Source organism: Corythoichthys intestinalis, chromosome 8 (genome assembly GCF_030265065.1).
Source record: "Corythoichthys intestinalis isolate RoL2023-P3 chromosome 8, ASM3026506v1, whole genome shotgun sequence".
Classification (NCBI taxonomy): domain Eukaryota; kingdom Metazoa; phylum Chordata; class Actinopteri; order Syngnathiformes; family Syngnathidae; genus Corythoichthys; species Corythoichthys intestinalis.
This window is the reverse complement of record NC_080402.1, coordinates 49754997-49776371: the sequence shown is the minus strand read 5'-3', so window position 1 is coordinate 49776371 and position 21375 is coordinate 49754997. Positions and strand designations below refer to the sequence as shown.

Below are 21375 nucleotides of genomic sequence, written 5' to 3'. Positions count from 1 at the left end.
AGCCTATTGAGCTGCGGTATGACAAGACATGCTGCTCACGTTGAACCGAGGAGAGTAGGTAATGGTAGATCAGGGATGTATGTTAGTCTGTGGGGAGTAGGTGCGCAAGGCTGGACAGACTCTTACACGCATGTTCTTGTCTTTGCCAGTGACTGTAGCTGGAGGAGAGCGAGCCTTCAGTAAAATCAAAATAATAAACTACCTACGCTCCACCATATATTAAGGCAGGCTTAACAACCTAGCCATGCACTCCATTGAGCGTGAGCTTGCTCAAAAACTGGATTTCATTGATGTTATAAATGACTTTGCTGTCAAAAAATTTAGGCGCATCACTGTTTGAGGGCTTGATAACCCCATGGATGTGGAGGGGACAGGTACAGGAAGTTTAGTTACACTGTTTTGTTGCTTAGCAGGCACGCATAGCACTCTCAATTGTATTGTAATGTGGCCTACATGGGACAATAGATGGAAATTATTTATATTGTGTCACATCACATTACGGTCTTAAATTTAACTGTCCATCAAATAATTTGAAAATTTACACTGTCATTGCTTGCAAAGCGTTAAAAGTAGGGCTGTCAAAATTATCGCGTTAACGCGCGGTAATTAATTTTTTAAATTAATCGCGTTAAAATATTTGACGAAATTAACGCACATGTCCCGCTCAGAAAGTATTCTGCCTTTTGGTAAGTTTTACAGCAAGGCTTTTTGTGCTGTCCAACAGCGAACTCTTGTGGTCGCTTTGCGACATGGTTCATTGTTTTCTTGCCAGTTCATTGTGGCTGCACGACGTCTCGGGCTGATAATGTTGTGCTTATACGATCCTTGGACAAGCTTTGTCCGTAAGTATGGTTGTTGTAAAAAATGTACATATTATGTTAGTAACCGAAATGTTATATTTTTTGTATGAGACGCTTTTTGTTTGTTTAGTGAACCTGTATAGCGTGCTAAGCTAACGTTGTTGCTAATGCAAAGCTTGTGTACTTTTTTTTTGTAGTTTTACGACGGTCTAAAAGGGACAATGGTTTGAGGCCATTTTATTAATAAATCAGATGAAAAAGGAAGAAGTCTAATTATTAAGTCGTCGTTCACTCGCTGTCTAGCTTTGGAAAAAGTAGACGCTTCGGAGTGAGGACAGCATTGACGGATTTAAATGACAGTAGAGTGAAATGCCCACTACAGTCCTTATGTACCGTATGTTGAATATATATATATCCATCTTGTGTCTTATCTTTCCAATCCAACAATTTATTTTACAGAATATATATATAATTTACAGATAAATATGGCATATTTTATAGATGGTTTGAATTGCGATTAATTACGATTAATTAATTTTTAAGCTGTAATTAACTCGATTAAAAATTTTAATCGTTTGACAGCCCTAGTTAAAAGTACTGCATACGTTGTCGTCACAAGCCAGGGGTGGGGTGGGGTGGCCTTTAATGGTCTCTTGTTGTCCCTGGGCCCATGCAAGTCTTTTGACAGCCCTGGTTGTTGGGGTTGAATTATGCATCCACTAGACCAGGGGTCGGGAACCTTTTTGACCGAGAGAGCCAAAACACCCAACATATTTTAAAATATGATTCTATGAGAGCCATACAAATGGTAAATGGAAACAGTCTATGTGTGTGTCTATATACAGCTTATATACCGGGGACATATTGTTACATACAGTGGGGCAAATAAGTATTTAGTCAACCACCAATTGTGCAAGTTCTCCTACTTGAAAAAGATTGAGAGAGGCCTGTCATTGTCAACAAGGGTAAACCTCAACCATGAGAGAGAATGTGCAAAAAAAAAAAAAATCACGTTGTTTGATTTTTAAAGAATTTATTTCCAAATTAGAGTGGAATATTTAGTAGTATTTGGTCACCTACAAACAAGCAAGATTTCTGGCTGTCAAAGAGGTCTTAACTTCTTCTAACGAGGTCTAACGAGGCTCCACTCGTTACCTGTATTAATGGCACCTGTTTTAACATTATCGGTAAAAAAGACACCTGTCCACAAGCTCAGTCAGTCACACTCCAAACTCCACTATGGCCAAGACCAAAGAGCTGTCGAAGGACACCAGAGACAAAAATTTAGACCTGCACCAGGCTGGGAAGACTGAATCTGCAATAGATAAAACGCTTGGTGTAAAGAAATCAACTGTGGGAGCAATTATTAGAAAATGGAAGACATGCAAGACCACTGATAATTTCCCTCGATCTGGGGCTCCATGCAAAATCTCACCCAGTGGCGTCAAAATGACAACAAGAATGGTGAGCAAAAATCCTAGAACCACACGGGGGGACCTAGTAAATGACCTACAGAGAGCTGGGACCACAGTAACAAAGGCTACTATCAGTAACACATTGCGCCGCCAGGGACTCAAATCCTGCACTGCCAGACGTGTCCCCCTGCTGAAGCATGTACACGTCCAAGCCAGTCTGCGGTTTGCTAGAGAGCATTTGGATGATCCTGAGGAGGACTGGGAGAATGTGTCATGGTCAGATGAAACAAAAAATAGAACTTTTTGGTAGAAATACAGGTTCTCGTGTTTGGAGGAGAAAGAATACTGAATTGCATCCGAAGAACATCATACCCACTGTGAAGCATGGGGTTGGAAACATCATGCTTTGAGGCTGTTTTTCTGTAAAAGGACCAGGACGACTGATCTGTGTAAAGGAAAGAATGAATGGGGCCATGTATCAAGAGATTTCGAGTGAAAATCTTCCATCAGCAAGGGCATTGAAGATGAGTCGTGGCTGGGTGTTTCAGCATGACAATGATCCCAAACACACAGCCAGGGCAACAAAGGAGTGGCTTCTTAAGAAGCATTTCAAGGTCCTGGAGTGGCCTAGCCAGTCTCCAGATCTCAACCCCATGGAAAATCTGTGGAGGGAGTTGAAAGTCTGTGTTGCCCAATGACAGCCCCAAAACATCACTGCTCTAGAGGAGATCTGCATGGAGGAATGGGCCAAAATACCAGCAACAGTGTGTGAAAAGCTTGTGAAGAGTTACAGAAAACATTTGCCCTCCGGTATTGCCAACAAAGGGTACATAAAGTATTGAGATGAACTTTTGGTATTGACCAAATACTTATTTTCCACCATGATTTGCAATAAATTCTTTAAAAATCAAACGATGTGATTTTCTGTTTTTTTTTTCTTCCACATTCTCTCATGGTTGAGGTTTACCCATGTTGACAATAACAGGCCTCTCTAATATTTTCAAGTGGGAGAACTTGCACTATTAGTGATTGACTAAATACTTATTTGCCCCACTGTATAATATGTAACAATAGGCAGATTTTGTGCACCCCTGGAAGGCAGTAAATAGAGACTGGAGAGGTGATTTGCTTTATCCACACACAGTTGGTTAATTTAAAAAAAGAGAAAAAAAATGGGGGTGTGTTGGTTCTGGTTTGGGCAGGGCTGTGTGGGGTTCGGACTCCCCCTTCAATAGCAGTCGCCAAGTTGTGATTGAAAAAAATCTTTCGAAAACGACAACGAAAATCTGACGTCGTTACTTGGTATGTTACAATCGTTGCCCACTCACCACTTAGAAAATAACAAAAAGAATCATGGTGTGGCACTGCATCGATTTCCTGGAAGCGGCCACCATTTTGACAGGCCTAAAAGTCATGGAAGTCAAACTGATTGCGCACCTCTATGACTTGAGGACGCACTTCACTTACGTGGTTTAATTTTCCCCTACGCATTTTTATATACACCAAATCGCTCGGCATTGAGTTGGGAGGGGCCAGCCCCGCTGCTGGCTGAACGGAGATTCAAGATGAGCTCTGTACTAACACCTATCTCTGTGCAATGACCACCAACGGGCACTGAATTGAAGCATATTATTGCGACTTATGTTTGAAGGTCCAAGAAAAATGTGTGAATGGACCTCACACAGCTTGTTCATGTCAAACGAGCTGGCCGGTTTCAAATTTTAAAATTACGGGTTGGCGGAGAGCCAGATGCACTCATCAAAAGAGCTCGCGAGACATATGTTCCCGACCTCTGCACAAGATAAAGCTGCGTGAAAGGGAATGTCATGCCATGACTAACAAATACTGATCCATATATGGCGCATCGGATAATAAGGCGGACTATGAGCTTTTGAGAAAATTGAAGGCTTTTAGGTGCACTTTATAGTGTGGAAAATATGGTAATTTTAGGCCATTAGAGTAATTACCTGTTGATTTTCAGTTACTTCCTGTTGATTTGGGGGCCTTTCAGGGTCACATCCTGTTGATTTTGGGACATGTTATGGGTCACATTCTGCTTTGTAACCCAAATTCAACAGTACCCAGGAATCTCCCAAATGGATAGGCAGTGACTTAAACTCAATAGGAAGTGACCTGTATATGCCCGAAAACAGGGGTCGGGAACCTTTTTGGCTGAGAGAGCTAAGAACACAACATATTTTTAAATGTAATTCCGTGAGAGGTATACAATATGTTTAAAACTAAAAATACAAGTAATGTGTGAATTTTGTGTAATTTCAACACTTTTAAAGTACAATATGTCTCTGAATTCTTTTTAATAACATAGTTATACTGTTGCTAATCAATGATGGCTTTTTTAACCGTTATTGCGACTTCTGGTGCTGCATGGTTTTGCTGATGGCTTTGTAGGTAAGCTTCATGCAAGCATTGAGAAACTTATGCACGGAGCGGGATCAGTGCACACCGAAACAAGGTTATCCATCGGTAGATATTTTTTCTTTACCGAACTCAGTGAAGGACTTGAATAAATCCTCCCCTCTTGTTGTTCCTTTCATAGTCAAAACCTTGCAATCACGCTGAACTGCGATAAATAGCTTACGTCTGCATTTATGTCCTTATGTCCTGCTGAAAAGTACGATACTCCCAGTCTTTTTTTCTTTTTGCCATCTTCTCAAAAAGGTTTCTAAAAGTAGATTACAACACAGAAAATGAAACTGAAAACGAGAAAAGTTTACTTCCTTATGCACACATATGCCGCTATTTTCAACAGCAAAATACGGCAACCCCACCTAAACAGTGTCTTTGCTGACTCATCTGTGTCTATGTGCCTATGCAATTGATAAATAAATAAAATAGATAGACACAACGACATGTACAGTGTATCACAAAAGTGAGTAGACCCCTCACATTTCTGCAGATATTTAATTTAGGGTTGTTCCGATCATGGTTTTTTGCTCCCGATCCGATCCCAATCTTTTTAGTTTGAGTATCTGCCGATCCCGATATTTCTCGATCTGATTGTTTTTTTGTATTTTTTTGTGCTCCCGATTCAATTCCAATCATTCCTAATAATTTTTCCCGATCATATACATTTTGGCAATGCATTAAGAAAAAAAATGAATAAAACTCGAACGAATATATACATTCAACATACAGTACATAAGTACTGTATTTGTTTATTATGACAATAAATCTTCAAGATGGCATTTACATTATTAACATTCTTTCTGTGAGAGGGATCCACGGATAGAAAGACTTGTAATTCTTAAAGGATAAATGTGACTTTGTAAATTGTGACTAAATATTGCCATCTAGTGTATTTGTTGAGCTTTCAGCAAATGATACTGCAGCCATTTAACTGCCCAAATGCATGATGTGAAGTGCAACCATGACAGTGCGTAGGGGCACCAATTGATATATCTTCTCTGCGTTGGGAAAGAACATAGGGTGTTAAGAAAATGATCAACTACTACCTTACTTCCTCACATTGCCTCCCACGTTATTTTTAATTGCTGAGAGAAGTATTGTAAGGCTTTAGCCACATAAAAAATGGCTCCAAAGGCTGTCAAAATTCTCTCTACTTATTATACGCTGCCTTTTAGCGCTATCTATAGGTAAAACGGCGTTTTTATAGATTGAATGCGACAATGCGTGAGTGGTGCAGCGCATGCGTTAATTATTTAACGTGATGAATTTAAAAAAATTAATTACCGCCGTTAACGCAATAAATTTGATAGCCCTACTTAAAGCCAAAACTACTCTGGATGAGTGTAAGACATTTAGTCTGTAACGTTAAATACAATTAGAAAACGATTTAAATTAAAAAAGAAAAAAAAAATTTAAAAAAGGCATGTCCGATATTTTTTTGCCGATTCCGATACTTTGAAAATGACATGATCGGACCCGATGATGCCGATCAATCGGGACATCTTTAATTTAAGTATATCTTTTCATTGAACAACACTGACAAAATGACACTTTGACTCAATGAAAAGTAGTCTGTATGCAGCTTATATAATAGTTAATTTATTTTCCCCTCAAAATATAGCCATTAATATCTGAACCCCTGGCAACAAAAGTGAGTACACCGCACACCGCATGGGAACAATGTACATTCCTAAAAATGTCCAAATTGAGTACTGCTTGTCATTTTCCCTCCAAAATGTCATGTGACTCGTTACAGGAGTGCTGTCGGCATCGCTGCAGATATCGAAGAGGTGGGGGGTCAGCCTGTTAGTGCTCAGGCCATACGCCGTACTCTACATCAAATTGGTGTGCATGGCTGTCACCCCAGGAGGAAGCATCTTCTGAAGGCGGTACACAAGAAAGCCCGCAAACAGTTTGCTGAAGACATGTCAACAAAGCACATGGATTACTGTCCTAAGGTCTGATGAGACGAAGATTAATTTATTTGGTTCCGATGTTCTGAAGCATGTGTGGCGGCGACCAGGTGAGGAGTACAAAGATAAGTGTGTCATGCCTACAGTCAAGCATGGTGGTGGGAATGACTCCACCACACACCTCTTCAATTTCTGCAGCAATGCTTACAGCACTCCTGTAACGAGTCACATGACATTTTGGAGGGAAAATGACAAGCAGTACTTAATTTGGACATTTAGGGAAGTAGTTTATAAGGAGTGTACTCACTTTTGTTGCCAGGGGTTTAGATATTGTTGGCTACAGTTTGAGGGGGAAATAAATTAACTCTATTATATAAGCTGCACACAGACTACTTTTCACTGTGTCAAAGTGTTATTTTGTCAGTGTTGTCCCATGAAAAGATATAAATACCTGCAGAAATGTGAGGGGTGTACTCACTTTTGTGATACACTGTATGCTTGCCACTTTCCCTCTAAAATTACTGCAAACCAGCTTTCTAGTCGCCGGTTGTAGTATATGGACTCCGTGTCCCATGATCACCCTGGGCTTACGCAGCCAATGGCATGGGACTTGGGGGGGGGGGGGGGGGGGTCTAATGTAGCACATCTAGGTTGCTATTTGATGATATCTACTGCGAAGTGCGGGAGTGTTGTCGAAGCATTAAAAAAGTTAACATACGCTGCAAAAGTCACGTCTGCTCATTACTGCACAACACCAGCGTATGACCGGTGACCGTCACCTTTTGCGCAATGCGCAAAGGAGTGTAACGAAACTTTTTTTTTTTTTTCAATAATTAAATATTTGCCTGCGAGCCATATGCAGCCGTCAAAAGAGCCTGATCTGGCTCGTGAGCCATAGATTCCCGACCCCTGCCCTAAAATGAAGAGAAAGTGACCTGTAAATGCCAAAAAATAGGATTGAAGTCAATGGCAGCCATAGAGTTAACTGAGACACTGTTATGGTGGAAGAGTTTAGTAGCTTGTTGGTTCTTTTAAAAAAAAAAAAAAAAAAAAAAAAAAAAAAAACTCGATTCTTAGCATGAGCGTATCAATAACCTTTTAGGATGCAAAGTATCACAACATATTAGCATTTCCATATCTTGTCACACCCCAAGTGCAGGCAGCGCTTCTTCTGGACATCTGTGATGGCTGGAAGTGGAGTCCTGGTGATGCGTTGAGCAGTTTTCACCACCTGCAAAGGCTTATTCTCAGCGATGGTACTATTTCCGTACTAGACTGCTCCAGAGTGCATTCTATCGTATAATGATAAAACTCCACCAGGACAGCTAAAGACCGCTGGTTCTTCCTAAGTGTCCTTAGAAACGCACGTCCTCTAAGATGTACTAGGAAATTGAAGCTGGAGACGTGGGCTGGGTCATGTGTGACGCCTCTCGCATTACTGAAGTCCACTATGAGATCCTTGGTCTTGAGCGTGATCAGGCGTTCTTAACTCTTCTTTGTAGGCCGTCTCATCGTTGTTGCTGATGAGACTAATCACCGTGGTATCGTCTGAAAACTTGATGATGGAGTTGGATCCTTGTACTCAGTCTGCAGTCATGGATGAAAAGAGTAGAGGAATGGGCTAAGCACACAGCCTTGAGGCACACCGGTGCCGAGTGTGATGGTGGTGGGTCGGCTGTGCCCTGAGCTAACATGCAGTGGTCCGTTAGTTCATAGTTCAGTTGCAGAGGAAGGACTTGATCAGGATGATGTTACCCTAGTGACAATGGGCGGAGCGGACTTTAAAAATTGTTTTTTTTTTAAAGCCAGTGAAATTTACTAAATCAGATTTTACTCAATGACATCACAGAAGACTAGGAAACACAAACCCCTTCATTCTTGTTTATTAATGTCAACTTGGAAGCTTTCAACACGCGCGTCGAACCCACATGCTCGCGCTAACACACTCACAACCCAGTCTAACAACATTAGACAAACGCTCGTTTGAGGCACAGTGATGACTGTCGATTGTTTTTTTTTTTCCCCAGATAACAAAAAAAGCAACATAATTTAATTCCAAAATTGTCAAAAAGGTCACAGTTTTCCTGAGACGCTGTGACGCACTTAAAGGAAAGTCACAGTTTGGTCCATAGCTTCTTGATCTCATCAAAAAAACAAAGATATATAGTGTCCTTTGTTGTCATGGCAACAAGCCGGTAAAAGATTTGGAAAATCCTCCAAAAGTGAACTGAAGCACCCATTTTGGTTTGAGTGGCCTGGTCCCACATGATAGCAGCTGCACTAGCTGTGTGCTACTGGAGGTATTTTTAAACTCTATTAGTCAACATGTAATGCTTAGTGTGTTTACTAGTAGCGCAGTTCCCAACTTGTGCAGTTTTGCCTCAGTGAGCCCAGAGCATATTAGTACCTGAACCTTCAGCCCGATATCAACGATATCTGATACTCAAAAAAGGCCATTTGTGCATTTTGGTACTTAATTGCGGGCCAAACCTGACACTAGTAGTGGAGAACATTGCTAAACAGATTCTACCAGTGTCTTTGAAGTGAGAACTAAACTCTCGACGGCTTGTCGTGGAGTCCCGGACAGAGCCTTCCCGCCGCACGTCTTGCGAGCCGCGACCGCTTCTTTCCGTCACCGTCCAGTCACCTCTTCTGCTCCCAGATCTCAGCCATGTTGAGGTCTAAAGTCTCCAGGTTCTTGAGGGCCTGCACGTTCTCAGTGTAAAAGGCCACGTCCACCACCACCAGCCTATTTTGAAAGGTAAGGAAATGTCAAATCACCACAAAAATCAACTTTCACGCATACACAATGTCTTTAACACCTGCATTTCAGATCATCTCAATGTCATTTCCATTGAGGTACAGTAATTTTCGGACTATAAGCCGCTACTTTTTTCCCTTATTTTGAATCCTGCGGCTTGTAGTCCAGTGCGGCTTATCTATTGATTTATTTGGGTTAACACTAGAAGTCCTAGAGAATTCTGGTACTCCTACTAGTCCCAAACAATGGCCGATATGGCCTCTCCCCTGGAAAACCCAGAGGTGGCAAAAATGACCCAAGTGCTTTTGAATTGGCAAGTCGTTGTCAGACAACAGCCGTTCATATGGAAATGCAACCACTAGACATACATTAACTTCAGACACAATGACCACAATCCATACTCCATGCCCCTGATTCAGTCCTTCTAAACTATAGACACAATTCCTGCTTTACACTCAAATTGAAGTTCTAAAATGTTTTTTTTTTTTCCTTCTTCAAAACAATGTACACATTTGGACCATTCTTTCTGTCATTATGTGTGGAGTGTAGGAGAAGTGAATTAAAAAATGTGTAAAAAGTGTCAAACTTCATAAATACATGTAATTAAATAAATGTAGCTTGACTTGAACTGACACAAACTACCACATGAGTCACAAAGGAGAGGCCAAATCGGCTATTGCTAGGGAATATTAGGAGTTTGTCTCGGGAAAGGCCAAGTCGGCCTCTGCTGGGTTTTGTAGTGTTAATAGGTAACACTTTATTTGACAGCGGCGTCATAAGACTGCCATAAGATCGTCATAATTATGAGTATGACACTATCATTGGCATTAATGGAATCTTATGACAGATGTCATTAAGTATCATCTGGCAAATTATGTTTCCAAGACTCCAATAATCTCCAGTTTGGATCTTTTACATCTATTCAAGAGTGAGATAATTTGCCAGATGACACAAAATGACATCTGTCATAAGCATTCATTTATGCTCATGGCGGTGTCATGTCATAATTATAACGGTTTTATGACAGTTTTATGGCACCACTGTCAAATTAAGCGTTTCCAAATACCAGGGCTAGCAATTAATGAAACGACTAGAGTAACTGAAGATATAATTAGCACAGAACATGAATTTTGATTGTTATTTACATCTGTAGCGCTGCAGTGCATGCTAGGAGGCATGTTGGATGACAACAGTGTTGACAGAAGGTGGCAGTAGAGGTTGACTGTCTCCCTCAAAGGAGCAGTGATGGTCAAATAAAGCTTCTTCAAGCAATGAAGCTTTGCAGCCAATTGGTTCATGGTGGTTCATTTGGTCTTATGACAGTCTTACATATGTGCCGCTGTCAAATAAAGTGTAACTGGTGTTCTGCCAAAATCTCCTACATTGGCAAAATGTCCTACATTAGTCGAATTTGACACCCAAAGTACTACCGTGCGCTCTAAACTTTTGTTTAGATGAATACAGGAATAATGTACTAAAAAAATGCCTGCAGAAAATACTTAAATGTAGTTATATCAAATAAGAACAGTTTAAATACGCTACGTGACTAATGTGCTCAACTGCTTCAAAGCTAACACAAAAAAACACAATGGTTAAAAGTATGAGAGGGTAATACATGCAAAAATTATCTTTGAGGCAGTGAAAAGGGTGTAAATAACTAAATAAAAACAAAAATAGTGAGTACTCGCCGCTTTGAACCGCGCTGAGCATTGTGTAGGACGTTTCGCCGCGTTAGGTTTAAAATACCTGTTGTGAGGGTCCGGGCCCCTATTAAGGGTAAAGACACCAGACTACTCCTCTGTCCTAACTTTACTCCTGTTTGTTACTCAGAAGCTAGGTACACTAATAATTGAGTGCTAATCTAAATAAAAGAGTCACAGGCTTTGAGTTGCAATTTGATCCGAGTGTATTGATTCTAGAGATAAAGCAATCAACAGTTACAGATATCTGGCTGATAGTTCTCTAGTCTGAGCATCACAGAAAAGCAGAAGTATCAGTAAACCCACCAGCCAGGCACTTTCATTCGTAAGAAAATTAGCATACTACGAACATGGGGTGATGTGATGTTGGGATGACGTGAAGAGCAGGTGTCCAGACGAAAAGGCCTCTTCAGCACCTCCGGCCTAGACACTTAGGTCAGCCTTTGCCGCAACCTGTGGCCCCTTGTGACCCTAGCGTCCTTCCTCTATGTTTAACCGGGTGAGTGTCCCACTTATAGGGAAGTAAATAATGCTGAAGTATTGAAACTTCACTAAACCTCAGTAATTTACAGTTTCCCTGTGTCTGCAAAACAGGGATGTGACTTTTCTATTGCTTTAACATTACCAGGAAAGGGCATTTAAGGTACTTTTACTTGTAGATTAAAATATAACGTAATAAGAATGCATGCAAATAAATGCAGTTATATATGGCGCAATTTTCCTACATCTAACATAAGGAATGGCCGAACACCAGTTAATATCTTCTGGTGTAAATATCCCATAATAAGGCGAGGACAGCTGCGGCTTATTGTGCAGTATGGCTTATCTATGAACAAATGTCATTTTCGTGTCAAATTTGATGGGTGGCGGCCTATATTCAGGTGTGCCTTTTAGTCCAAAAATTACGGTAAATGAAATAGGCCGGTAAGGACGCAGCACTGCATAAACATGGAATGCTGTGTACTGGGGCCAGGCCTGGAGTGGCTAATTGGGAGGACTGGGACAACGTTTGGGCCCTATACATTTTCAATAAAACGGTCAATTGAATGCGTTAAAAACAGCGAGAACATAAACCCCCTTTGACACAGTTATTATTATTTTTTTTTTAATGAATGCACGATAAATGATGGCACTTCCCACACCCCGTAGTTGGGAATTTAAGACAGCTTGTTGTGTGCTACGAAGCCCGCCAGGTCTGGGAGAGATTATCATCTTGTCGAGTGTTTTAATGGCCACAATGAGGCTAGGAATGTGCCAGTATGATATTCTGACGGTATGATAACCTTAAACCAAAACATCACGGTATCGCACTGGTTACAGCTCTAAAATGTGAGAGATCTGTTTAAAAAAAAAAAAAAAAAAAAAAAAAAAAAACAGAATTTTTATTTTTCAAAGCATATTAGCAAATTGAAACATAAGTATAATGTTAAGTAAGAATATATTTTTTTTAATGACAAAATATTCTAAGATCAATGCAGTCCTTTAGGTGAGCCTAAAGCCACAGCTCAACATTATTACCATCACAACAAAAATAACTGAGAAATTTCCATAAAAAGCACGTGTGTATGACTCATCATGTTTACATTATACATACACACTTTCTCAACACAGTTACCAGGGAGAAAAAAAAACATGTTTTACCCCACTAGATACTAAACACACTGGAGTTAACTTTCATAGCTGGTGGGAAACGTTCATGACAGTGTTTAATGACCTTTAATTTGGTATGTATTGCCTCCTCAGTAGCAACCCTCCGCAAACATGTTTTACATGTTGGTTGGCTGTCCTCCTCTATGCCGTGGCCGTTAAACTTTTCTGTAGCCGAAGGATTGCCATACCAGCGATTCTGCTTTCTTCAATGGGGGGAAAAAAGTTCAGGAGTTTCACCTCCTCCAGCCATCGTGTAGCACTGCTGACTCACTGACACTGAGCAACAATCGGTGGGTGAGGGCTGAGCCTTGCTTCTGCAAGTGACGAATTTCTCCATGCATTTTTGGGACATAAAAAATAGCTAATACTTTAGAGACATTATGAGAGAAAACTTTTGCTGTCTGAAAACCTTGACGTTTCATACTGCTTTATACATTGGCATGAAAAAGTATCTGAACCTTTTGGAATTTCTCACATTTCTGCGTAAAATCACCAATAAATGTGATCTGATCTTTGTCAAAATCACACAGATGAAAAAACAGTCTGCTTTAACCCTTTAACACCGAACGTGTCGGCAGCGACGCGTTTACGCATATCGTCTTTGAAGCTTTGTAATTACGTCACCCACGTGCCGCTGGTTGGTCTCATTTGAAAGTGCGGAAGTTGATGTCCACACCAGTTTTTATTTGAAGTCAATCGACCAAGAAAAACGGGAGATAAAGTCATTTGAATTTTATATTTTTATTGCACTCATAAATATGCATTAAAACACTGCATGGACCATGTATCTATCTCCATATTTCCATCATTTGTCCTTTTTCAAAACCGAAAGCAGCACAAAAGACTACACATCCCAAGAGCCGTTGTGATGTCAAGAAGGACGAACCGAATGGGATCATTTTTAATAAGTTTCCGAGCGAGACGCCAACTAATGAAAGGGAGGCATGCGACGTAAGCAACGGCCGGTTGGTTTTGAGCGAGCGACTTTGAAACGCGCAGAATGAATCTAAAACTACATTTAGCGCAAGCTAATGCATTATTTCATTAACTCAAGGAAGAAGATGAGCCGTATTTGTCGTTGTTTTCCTTGGATGAGTCGGCGTCTCGGCGAGTAGAGGTGACAGCAGCGCGCAAACGGCGAAAGAGTAGGCTGTGTGACATTGTGTGTGACGCAGCTCCGTGACCTGTTCAAGAAGAAGCTTTATTGAGTGCGCAAAAAAAAAAAAAAAAAAATTATTGGGTCGCATGCCTGAAAAATTTGAATTGAACTAAACTACTTGTCAATATTTTTTAAAATACTTTCTATGTTATATATATATTTTTTTCTTCACTATAATCTTTTCAATTTTATGTAGATATGTGTTCAAGAAGCTTGATTGCATGTACGTGTATAATTTTGATAAGGTGATGGGTACAACACCTAACTTCACTAAGAGATATCTCCAAACCCTTTGTGTGTTAGATAATATATATATAATCTTTTTTCTCACTATTTTGCACTGTATATAACCTGTTTTGACCATAGTATGTGTAAAGGCCAAAAACGCCTATGACATACCTGCGGTTTGTGTTGAATTGTTAAACATAAAACTATTCAATCTTATTTTTTTCCTATTGAATGTTTATCCTAACAAGTTGAATAAATATTATCAAGCTTCAAAACGGTTGGTCGAGCATGTTTGGTTGTCAATGGGACATCAACATTACAAATTTTGAAAAAAGATTTTAGGATTTTTTTAGTCTTTTTGGGTCCAAAATGTGGATTATAACTGGTCAGTGAAGAAAACAACAGTTTGGACATGAAGTTCAAGGTGTCCTGCAAAAAGGGACCCAACTTGGCCATTGTAAACAATTTTTTCTTTGAAATATAAAGGCAACATCAAATGCATGCAAATTCGGCCAAAATAGGCTTAGGTGTTAAAGGGTTAACTAAAACCCCCCAAACATTTATAGGTTTTCATATTTTAATGAGAATATTATGCGCACAATGACAGAAGGGGGAAAAATAAGTAAATGAACCATCACATTTAGGATTTCGTGGCCCCCCTTTTTGAAGCAATAACTTCAACCAGACGCTTCCTGTAGCTGCAGATCAGTCTGGTACATTGATCAGGACTAATCTTGGTCCATTTTCCCTAAAAAATGCTGTAGTTCAGTCAGATTCCTGGGATATCTGGCATGAATCACTGTCTTTAGGTCATGCCACAGCGTGTTAATGGGATTCAAGTCTGGACTTTGACTTGGCCACTCCAGAACATGTATTTTGTTCTTCTGAAACTATTCTGAAGTTGATTTACTTTTGTGTTTTGGATCATTGTCTTGTTGTAGCATCCATCATTCTTTTTAGCTCCAAATGTCTGACAGACGGCCTCAGGTTTTCCTGCAAAACATCCTGATGAACCTTTGAATTCATTCTTCTATTAATGATTGCAAGTTGTCCAGGCCCTGAGGCAGGAAACAGCCCCAAATCATGATGTTCCCTCCACCATGCTTCACGGGGGGGGATGAGGTGTTGATGTTGGCGAGCTGTTCCATTTTTCCTCCACACATGACGTTGTGTGTTACACCCAAACAATTGATCTTTGGCTTCATCAGTCAACAAAATATTTTGCCAAAATATCTGTGGAGTGTCCAAGTGCCTTTTTGCGAACATTAAACGAGCAACAATGTTTTTAGACTGCAGTGACTTCCTCCGTGGAGTCCTCCCATGAACACCAGTCTTGGCCATAGTTTTACATATAGTTGATGTGTGCACAGAGATATTGGACTGTGCCAGTGATTTCTGTAAGTCTTTAGCAGACACTTTAGGGTTCTCAGTATTCTACGCTAAAGTCTTGGCGTCATCTTTGGTGGCCACTCCTTGGAAGAGAAGCAACAGTGCCAAACTCCATTTGTAGACAACTTCTCTGACTGTTGATTGATGATCATCCAGACTTTTCGGAGATGGTCTTGTATCCTTACCCAGCTTTATACAAATCAACAATCCTTGATCGCAGGTTTTCAGACAGCTCTTTTGACCGAACCATGATACACAGCAGACAATGCTTCTCATCAAGACGATTCTTATCAGGTGTGTGTTTTATAGTGGGCAGGGCAGCTTTAAACCACTCATCAGTGATTGGGCACTAGAGGTGGGAATCTCTGGGCACCTAACGATTCGATTATGATTACGATTCAGAGGCTACGATTCCATTATAAATCGATTATTAATGACACCCCCCCCCCGCCATTAGCTGTTAATGTTTTGTACATTAGTTACAAAAACTGTTTAAAAAAAAAAAAAAAAAAAAAGCCTCACAGGCTTAAATAAACGACTATTTCAGTATCAAGTTAACAGTTAAATACAATAAATAATATACTCAAATCCCCATTCTGTATCAGCAGCTTTAAACTACTTTCAATTAATTTAATGTTGTCAATCAACCATTAAAGTTGTTAAAATTGCTCCTGTTATTCCATAATTTCCCTTTTGTCTACTTTCGACATGTGAAAGCTTTAAAACTATTTTTAAGATAGATTCAAGTCAGTATTTTACCGATTTAGGAGTATTTTAGATAAAAAGTTAATTAGGTTCGCTACAACAGCCTTGCAGGGAAGTCTACAGCTTTAAGATGGCGGCCGTTTACTAACGCGCATCTAGCTTTCTCTACATGTGCTGCTATCGCCACCGAGTCTATTCTACATGTAGTCCTATATAAACATGATATCTACCTTAACATTATGTATTGTGGACGTACTTTGTAGCAGCTTTCGGCAGCAGTCAGGTATGTTGTTGTTTTTTTTATCTCGCGGCATGAGTTGAGCTAGAGCCGTGAGTTGAGCATTGGCATTACCCGAGGGGCCGGGTAATGACAAGCATGATGTTTAGCTACTCTCGCTCCGTTTCTCATTGCGTCCCGAAGACCGCGCGGCGCGCTGAGTGTGTTTTACTTCCGCTTTACTTGACATATTTCAATAATCGGAATTTGGATGTTTGTGAATCGTTCTCGAATCTTCCACGGCCGAATCGCGAATAATCTAAGAATCGGAAATTTCGCACACCTCTATTGGGCACACACCAGATTTAAATTGTTTGGTAAAAAATGTTTTAAATTCCTCTTTAAGTGTCCTTAGGCAGAGGGTTCACTTATTTATTTTTCCCCCTTCTGTCATTGTTTGCATGCTATCCTCGTTAAAATATGTTTGGGTGGTTTTAGTTAAAGCAGAGTTTTTTCATCTGTGTGATTTTGACAAAGATCAAATCACATTCGATGGTGATTTTATGCAGAAATGTGAGAAATTCCAAAAGGTGCAGATACTTTTTTACACCACTGTACCGTGAAACCGGTAATCGGCACATGTCTAAATGAGGCACGTTGAGGCAGCGTGACGAGAGTGAAACCGCCTGGCGCGACCCATTGTGATTGTTTTCAAGAATCTTTGAATGAAAATACAGCGATGAACCTCCTGGCGCTATGTGCAGCTCGGGTGGCCGCCCACCCGCACTGTAGGCAGGCACAACTACCACGAGGATCGGGGTGAAATTACTATGCAAGGCGAAATGTAATTTTATCTTTTTTAACTCAAAATGTGGCACTCTGAGGTGGATTGTGGCATTTATTGTCATTTATTTAGCTGCAATGCAAAGATAAGCTGTGAATGTGTAGAATGAAAGAATGTGAAGATTCTGGAGACACCAGGCACTTCGCATTTCAGTCGCGGCCACCCAAAGCTCACTATTTTGGGTAGAGGTGGGAATCTTGTGGCACCTAACAATTCGATTATGATTCAGAGGCTACAATTCGATTATAAATCGATTTTTGGCTTAAATAAACTACTATTTAAGTATCAAATTACCAGTTCAAAACAGAAAATAAAACACTCAAGTCCCCATTCTGTATCATCAGCTTTAAACTACATTCAACTAATTTAATGTTGTGAATCAACCGTTAAAAGTTGTTAAAATTGCTTCCGTTATCCCATAATTTTCCTTCTGTCTACTTTCGACATGTGAAAGTTTTCAAACTGTTTCATTATTTAAAGATAGATTCAAGTCAGGATTTTGCCGATTTAGGAGTATTTTAGATAAAAAGTTAATTAGGTTCACTGGGAACGTTCACTACAACAGCCTTCCAGAGAAGTCTACTGCTTTAAGATGGCGGCTGTTTACCAATGGCGGCGAGTGTCATTTTGCATCTAGTTTTCTAGACATGGGCTAATGCCGCCAAGTCTGTCATTTCGCATCTAGTTCTATATACACGTGATATCCACCGTAGCATTACGTGGGCGTATTTTGTAGCGGGCTGCCAGCCACAGTCAGGTATTTTTGTATTTTTATCTAGCGGCATGAGTTGAGCATGATGTTTACTCTCGGTCCGTTCCTCATTGCGTCCCAATGACCACGCTGACTGTGTTTTAGTTCCGCTTTACTTGGCATATTTCAATAATCGGAATTTGAATGGTTGTGAATCGTTCTCGAATCTTCCACGGCCGAATCGCGAATAATCCAAGAATCGGAAATTTCACACACCTCTAATTTTGGGCACAAGGACACGAAGGATCCGGCCGAAATTTCACGTTCTCAGGCAAAACGTAACTTTGGCGTTTTACTGAACTATTTGGGAGACAGCCGTTCAGCGAGTTCAATCAAATTTCATTTTCCACATTTTTTGTGGGTAATTTTATGTCATAAATAATACTAAACAAATGAAATGAATTAAATCTATATAAAATACAGGTATTTTCGATTGTACCCAAGAAATACAATGGAAATGCCATACAGGACCTGTGCTTAGGACCCTTAATCTCAGAACTGTGATGGGACATGCTAACCATTCTCCCTCCGTGCCACCAAGTTATTTGGGGAAAAATGTATGTTTATTTTATCTTTACAACTGTAAAGTTTCCCAACTCTTTTCTACTAAGGCTTCATTTTGAATTGTGTAAAGTAAGGATATTGTACGTCTCCTGTGCTAATAGGTGAATTTAAAAATTAATGCCATTGATCGCTTAACTAGTTAAGTATGAACTAAAAGAAGTTAACTATGGACAGCATGCAATTAATTGCGATTAAAGATTTTAATCGCTTGACAATTACGTTATTTCTGGTAGGTCATGATATAAAGTGGGCCGGTCTGTTGGATGAAACACCATGGCTGAAAATGAGTCCCACCCTGTTTGGGCCCCCACATGGTCTAAAAAGCACCACTGCAAATGGTTTATTAAAAAAAAAAAAGGATTGTTTACACATTTTACATATACTCAAAGGGCCAGCTTTATCTCCCTTGACTTGTAAAGATATTTACTAGTATATAAAGCCTTTCTTTGGCACTCATTTATACTCTATGAATGTATTCAACTTAGTCGTAGTATTCGGGTCAAAAACCAGAGTAATTATTAATTAGTTTTTCTTTATATGAAAAAAAAAAAAAAAAAAAAAAAAATCTGGGTTAATAAATACAAGAAAGTTATTGCAAGGAATTCTGGGTGATAGGGAAAGGTTCAAAGACTGATGACCCAAAACGAAAGTTCAGATTCGAGATGTGTTCAAAGACCACTTTCGCAATTGGACACTTAAAATGTCATCCATTAACTAAAAGTAAATGGTTACAATGATTAGAATTTGGGCTACTTTTCAGCATTGAGTGTTGCATTCAAATACAATTGGAAATACTAGCGTTTAAAACAATATTATAGGACATTGGTGTGTTTTGTTTCTATCACGGATAGATTTCCAATTCAGATAAACTGACTGTCAATGCTCATGTTTATGTGCTAATGACGGCACAAGACGTGCAATCCTTTTTGAAGTTTTCATGTTCATTCACCCCTCTCCCAGTCCAAATGGATTGGACGTGTCGGGCTGTCAGTGAGTTCACGAAAATAAAATAAAATACAAAAGTCAATAAAAAATACAGCAAACCTTTTTCCAAATTTCATCCATTTTTCCCAAAATCGGTAGTGAGAGTGCAGTTACCCGTGCTGCGGTCCGCCATCGTTGACGACGCCGAGTCGACCCAGCTGCCTCTTCAGGTTCATCTTCAAGCTGCTGTTGATCCTGGAAAATAGCATCTAAACACACATACACACACAGTCGCGCAAAGTGCCAGCAGTTTATGGGCGGGATGTCCAAACAGAAAGTGTCAGAGTACATCATACCTGAGTCTGATCGGCAGGCAGGAGGTCATTGATGGCCTCGTGCATCTTAAGCATCTGCCTGCACACGTTCCGGAAACACGACGACGGCATCGGGGCCTTCACCTCGTACTGTGCAAACACAACAAAACAACAAGTAAACTCTCAATTAGTGAGCATATCAATTTTGGTTCACTTCCTTAAATTGGATGTCTATCGCTGTCAATGGCAGGCAAAGAGTTAATTGTGGGTCACTTCCTGATTAATTTTGAGACACTTATGGGTAACTTTCTCTTGTTTTTCTGTATATTTGGGATATTTCATTGATTTGAGGGCATTTCCCGGACACTTCCTGTTGATTTTCGGGGCATTCCCGGGTCACTTCCTGTTCGTAATGCGGCATTTACATGCAACTTCCGGTAGATTTTGGTGCAATTATATACCAACAGGAAGTGCCTAAGAAATCCCCGGGGACCATCAACTAGAACCCAGGAAGTGACACTTATGGCTTACTTTCTGTTGATCTTCCGTAACGTACTGATAATTTTCAATAATACCGGACTACAGCCGACAGCCGCTACAAACAACACCCAGTTGCTACAACTAGGTGCAAAATGACAGACTCGCCCGCGTTAGTAAACAGCTTAAAACATCTTAAAACACTAGACTTCTCAGGAAGGCTCTGTTGTAGCGAACTTTCCGAGCGAACCTAATTAGCCTTTTATTTAAAATACTCTTAAATCGGCAAAATCTTGACTTGAATCTATCTATGAATGATGAAACAGTTTTAAAACCTTCATATGTAGACAGTAGACAGAAGGGAAATAATTGAATAACGGGAGCAATTTTAACAACAAACAGTTGATTCACAACATTAAATTACAGTGGTATGAAAAAGTATCTGAATCTTTTAGAATTTCTCATTTCTGCATTAAATCACCATCAAATGTGATCTGACCTTTATCAAAATCACACAGATGAAAAATCTGTCTGCTTTAACTAAAACCACCCAACCATTTATAGGTTTTCATATTTTAATGAGGATAGTATGCAATCAATGACAGAAGGGGGAAAAATAAGTAAGTGAACCCTCTGCCTAAGGAGACTAAAACAATTAAAACCAATTTTACCAAAAGTGTGTGCCCAATCACTGATGAGTGGTTTAAAGCTTCCCTAACCACTATAAAACACACACCTGGTAAGAAATGTCTTCATGAGAAGCATTGTCTGATGTGCATCATGGCTAGGTCAAAAGAGCAGACTGTTTTTTTTCTTCATCTGTTTGATTTTGACAAAGATCAAATCACATTTGATGGTGATTTCATGCAGAAATTCCAAAATGTTCATATACTTTTTCATACCACTGTACTTCCAAACATAGCAAAGGTTACAATCTAGTTATCGGAATATCCGCAATACCCCTGCCTCTAGTTAAGTTTAGGATAACGAATTGGGCAAGGGCCTATTGTGCCAAAAACCCTTTGAACTTCACATAGAACAGTAAACGAATTCTTTGTGCCACCGTACCAACAGCAGGCGTGGTTTGTAGTGTGGCTGCAGCTGCAGTCAGACCTTTCTCATAATTTTGGCGCATTC

The 21375-nt window shown here is 39.9% G+C and overlaps 1 protein-coding gene across 2 annotated transcripts in view; it reads right to left on the bottom strand.

Moving 5' to 3' along the window:
* Window positions 1-8404: 8404 nt before the first annotated feature.
* Window positions 8405-21375, bottom strand: part of vps54 (VPS54 subunit of GARP complex) — a 44205-nt gene continuing 31234 nt past the window's right edge. For both annotated transcript variants that reach the window (XM_057843857.1, XM_057843858.1), the window contains exons 21-23: window positions 19804-19911; window positions 19622-19716; window positions 8405-9304 (exon numbers count right to left, since the gene is read on the bottom strand). In XM_057843857.1, coding sequence (XP_057699840.1) covers window positions 9199-9304; window positions 19622-19716; window positions 19804-19911 — 309 coding nt within the window. In that variant the 3' untranslated portion in view covers window positions 8405-9198. The remainder of the gene's footprint in view (window positions 9305-19621; window positions 19717-19803; window positions 19912-21375) is intronic.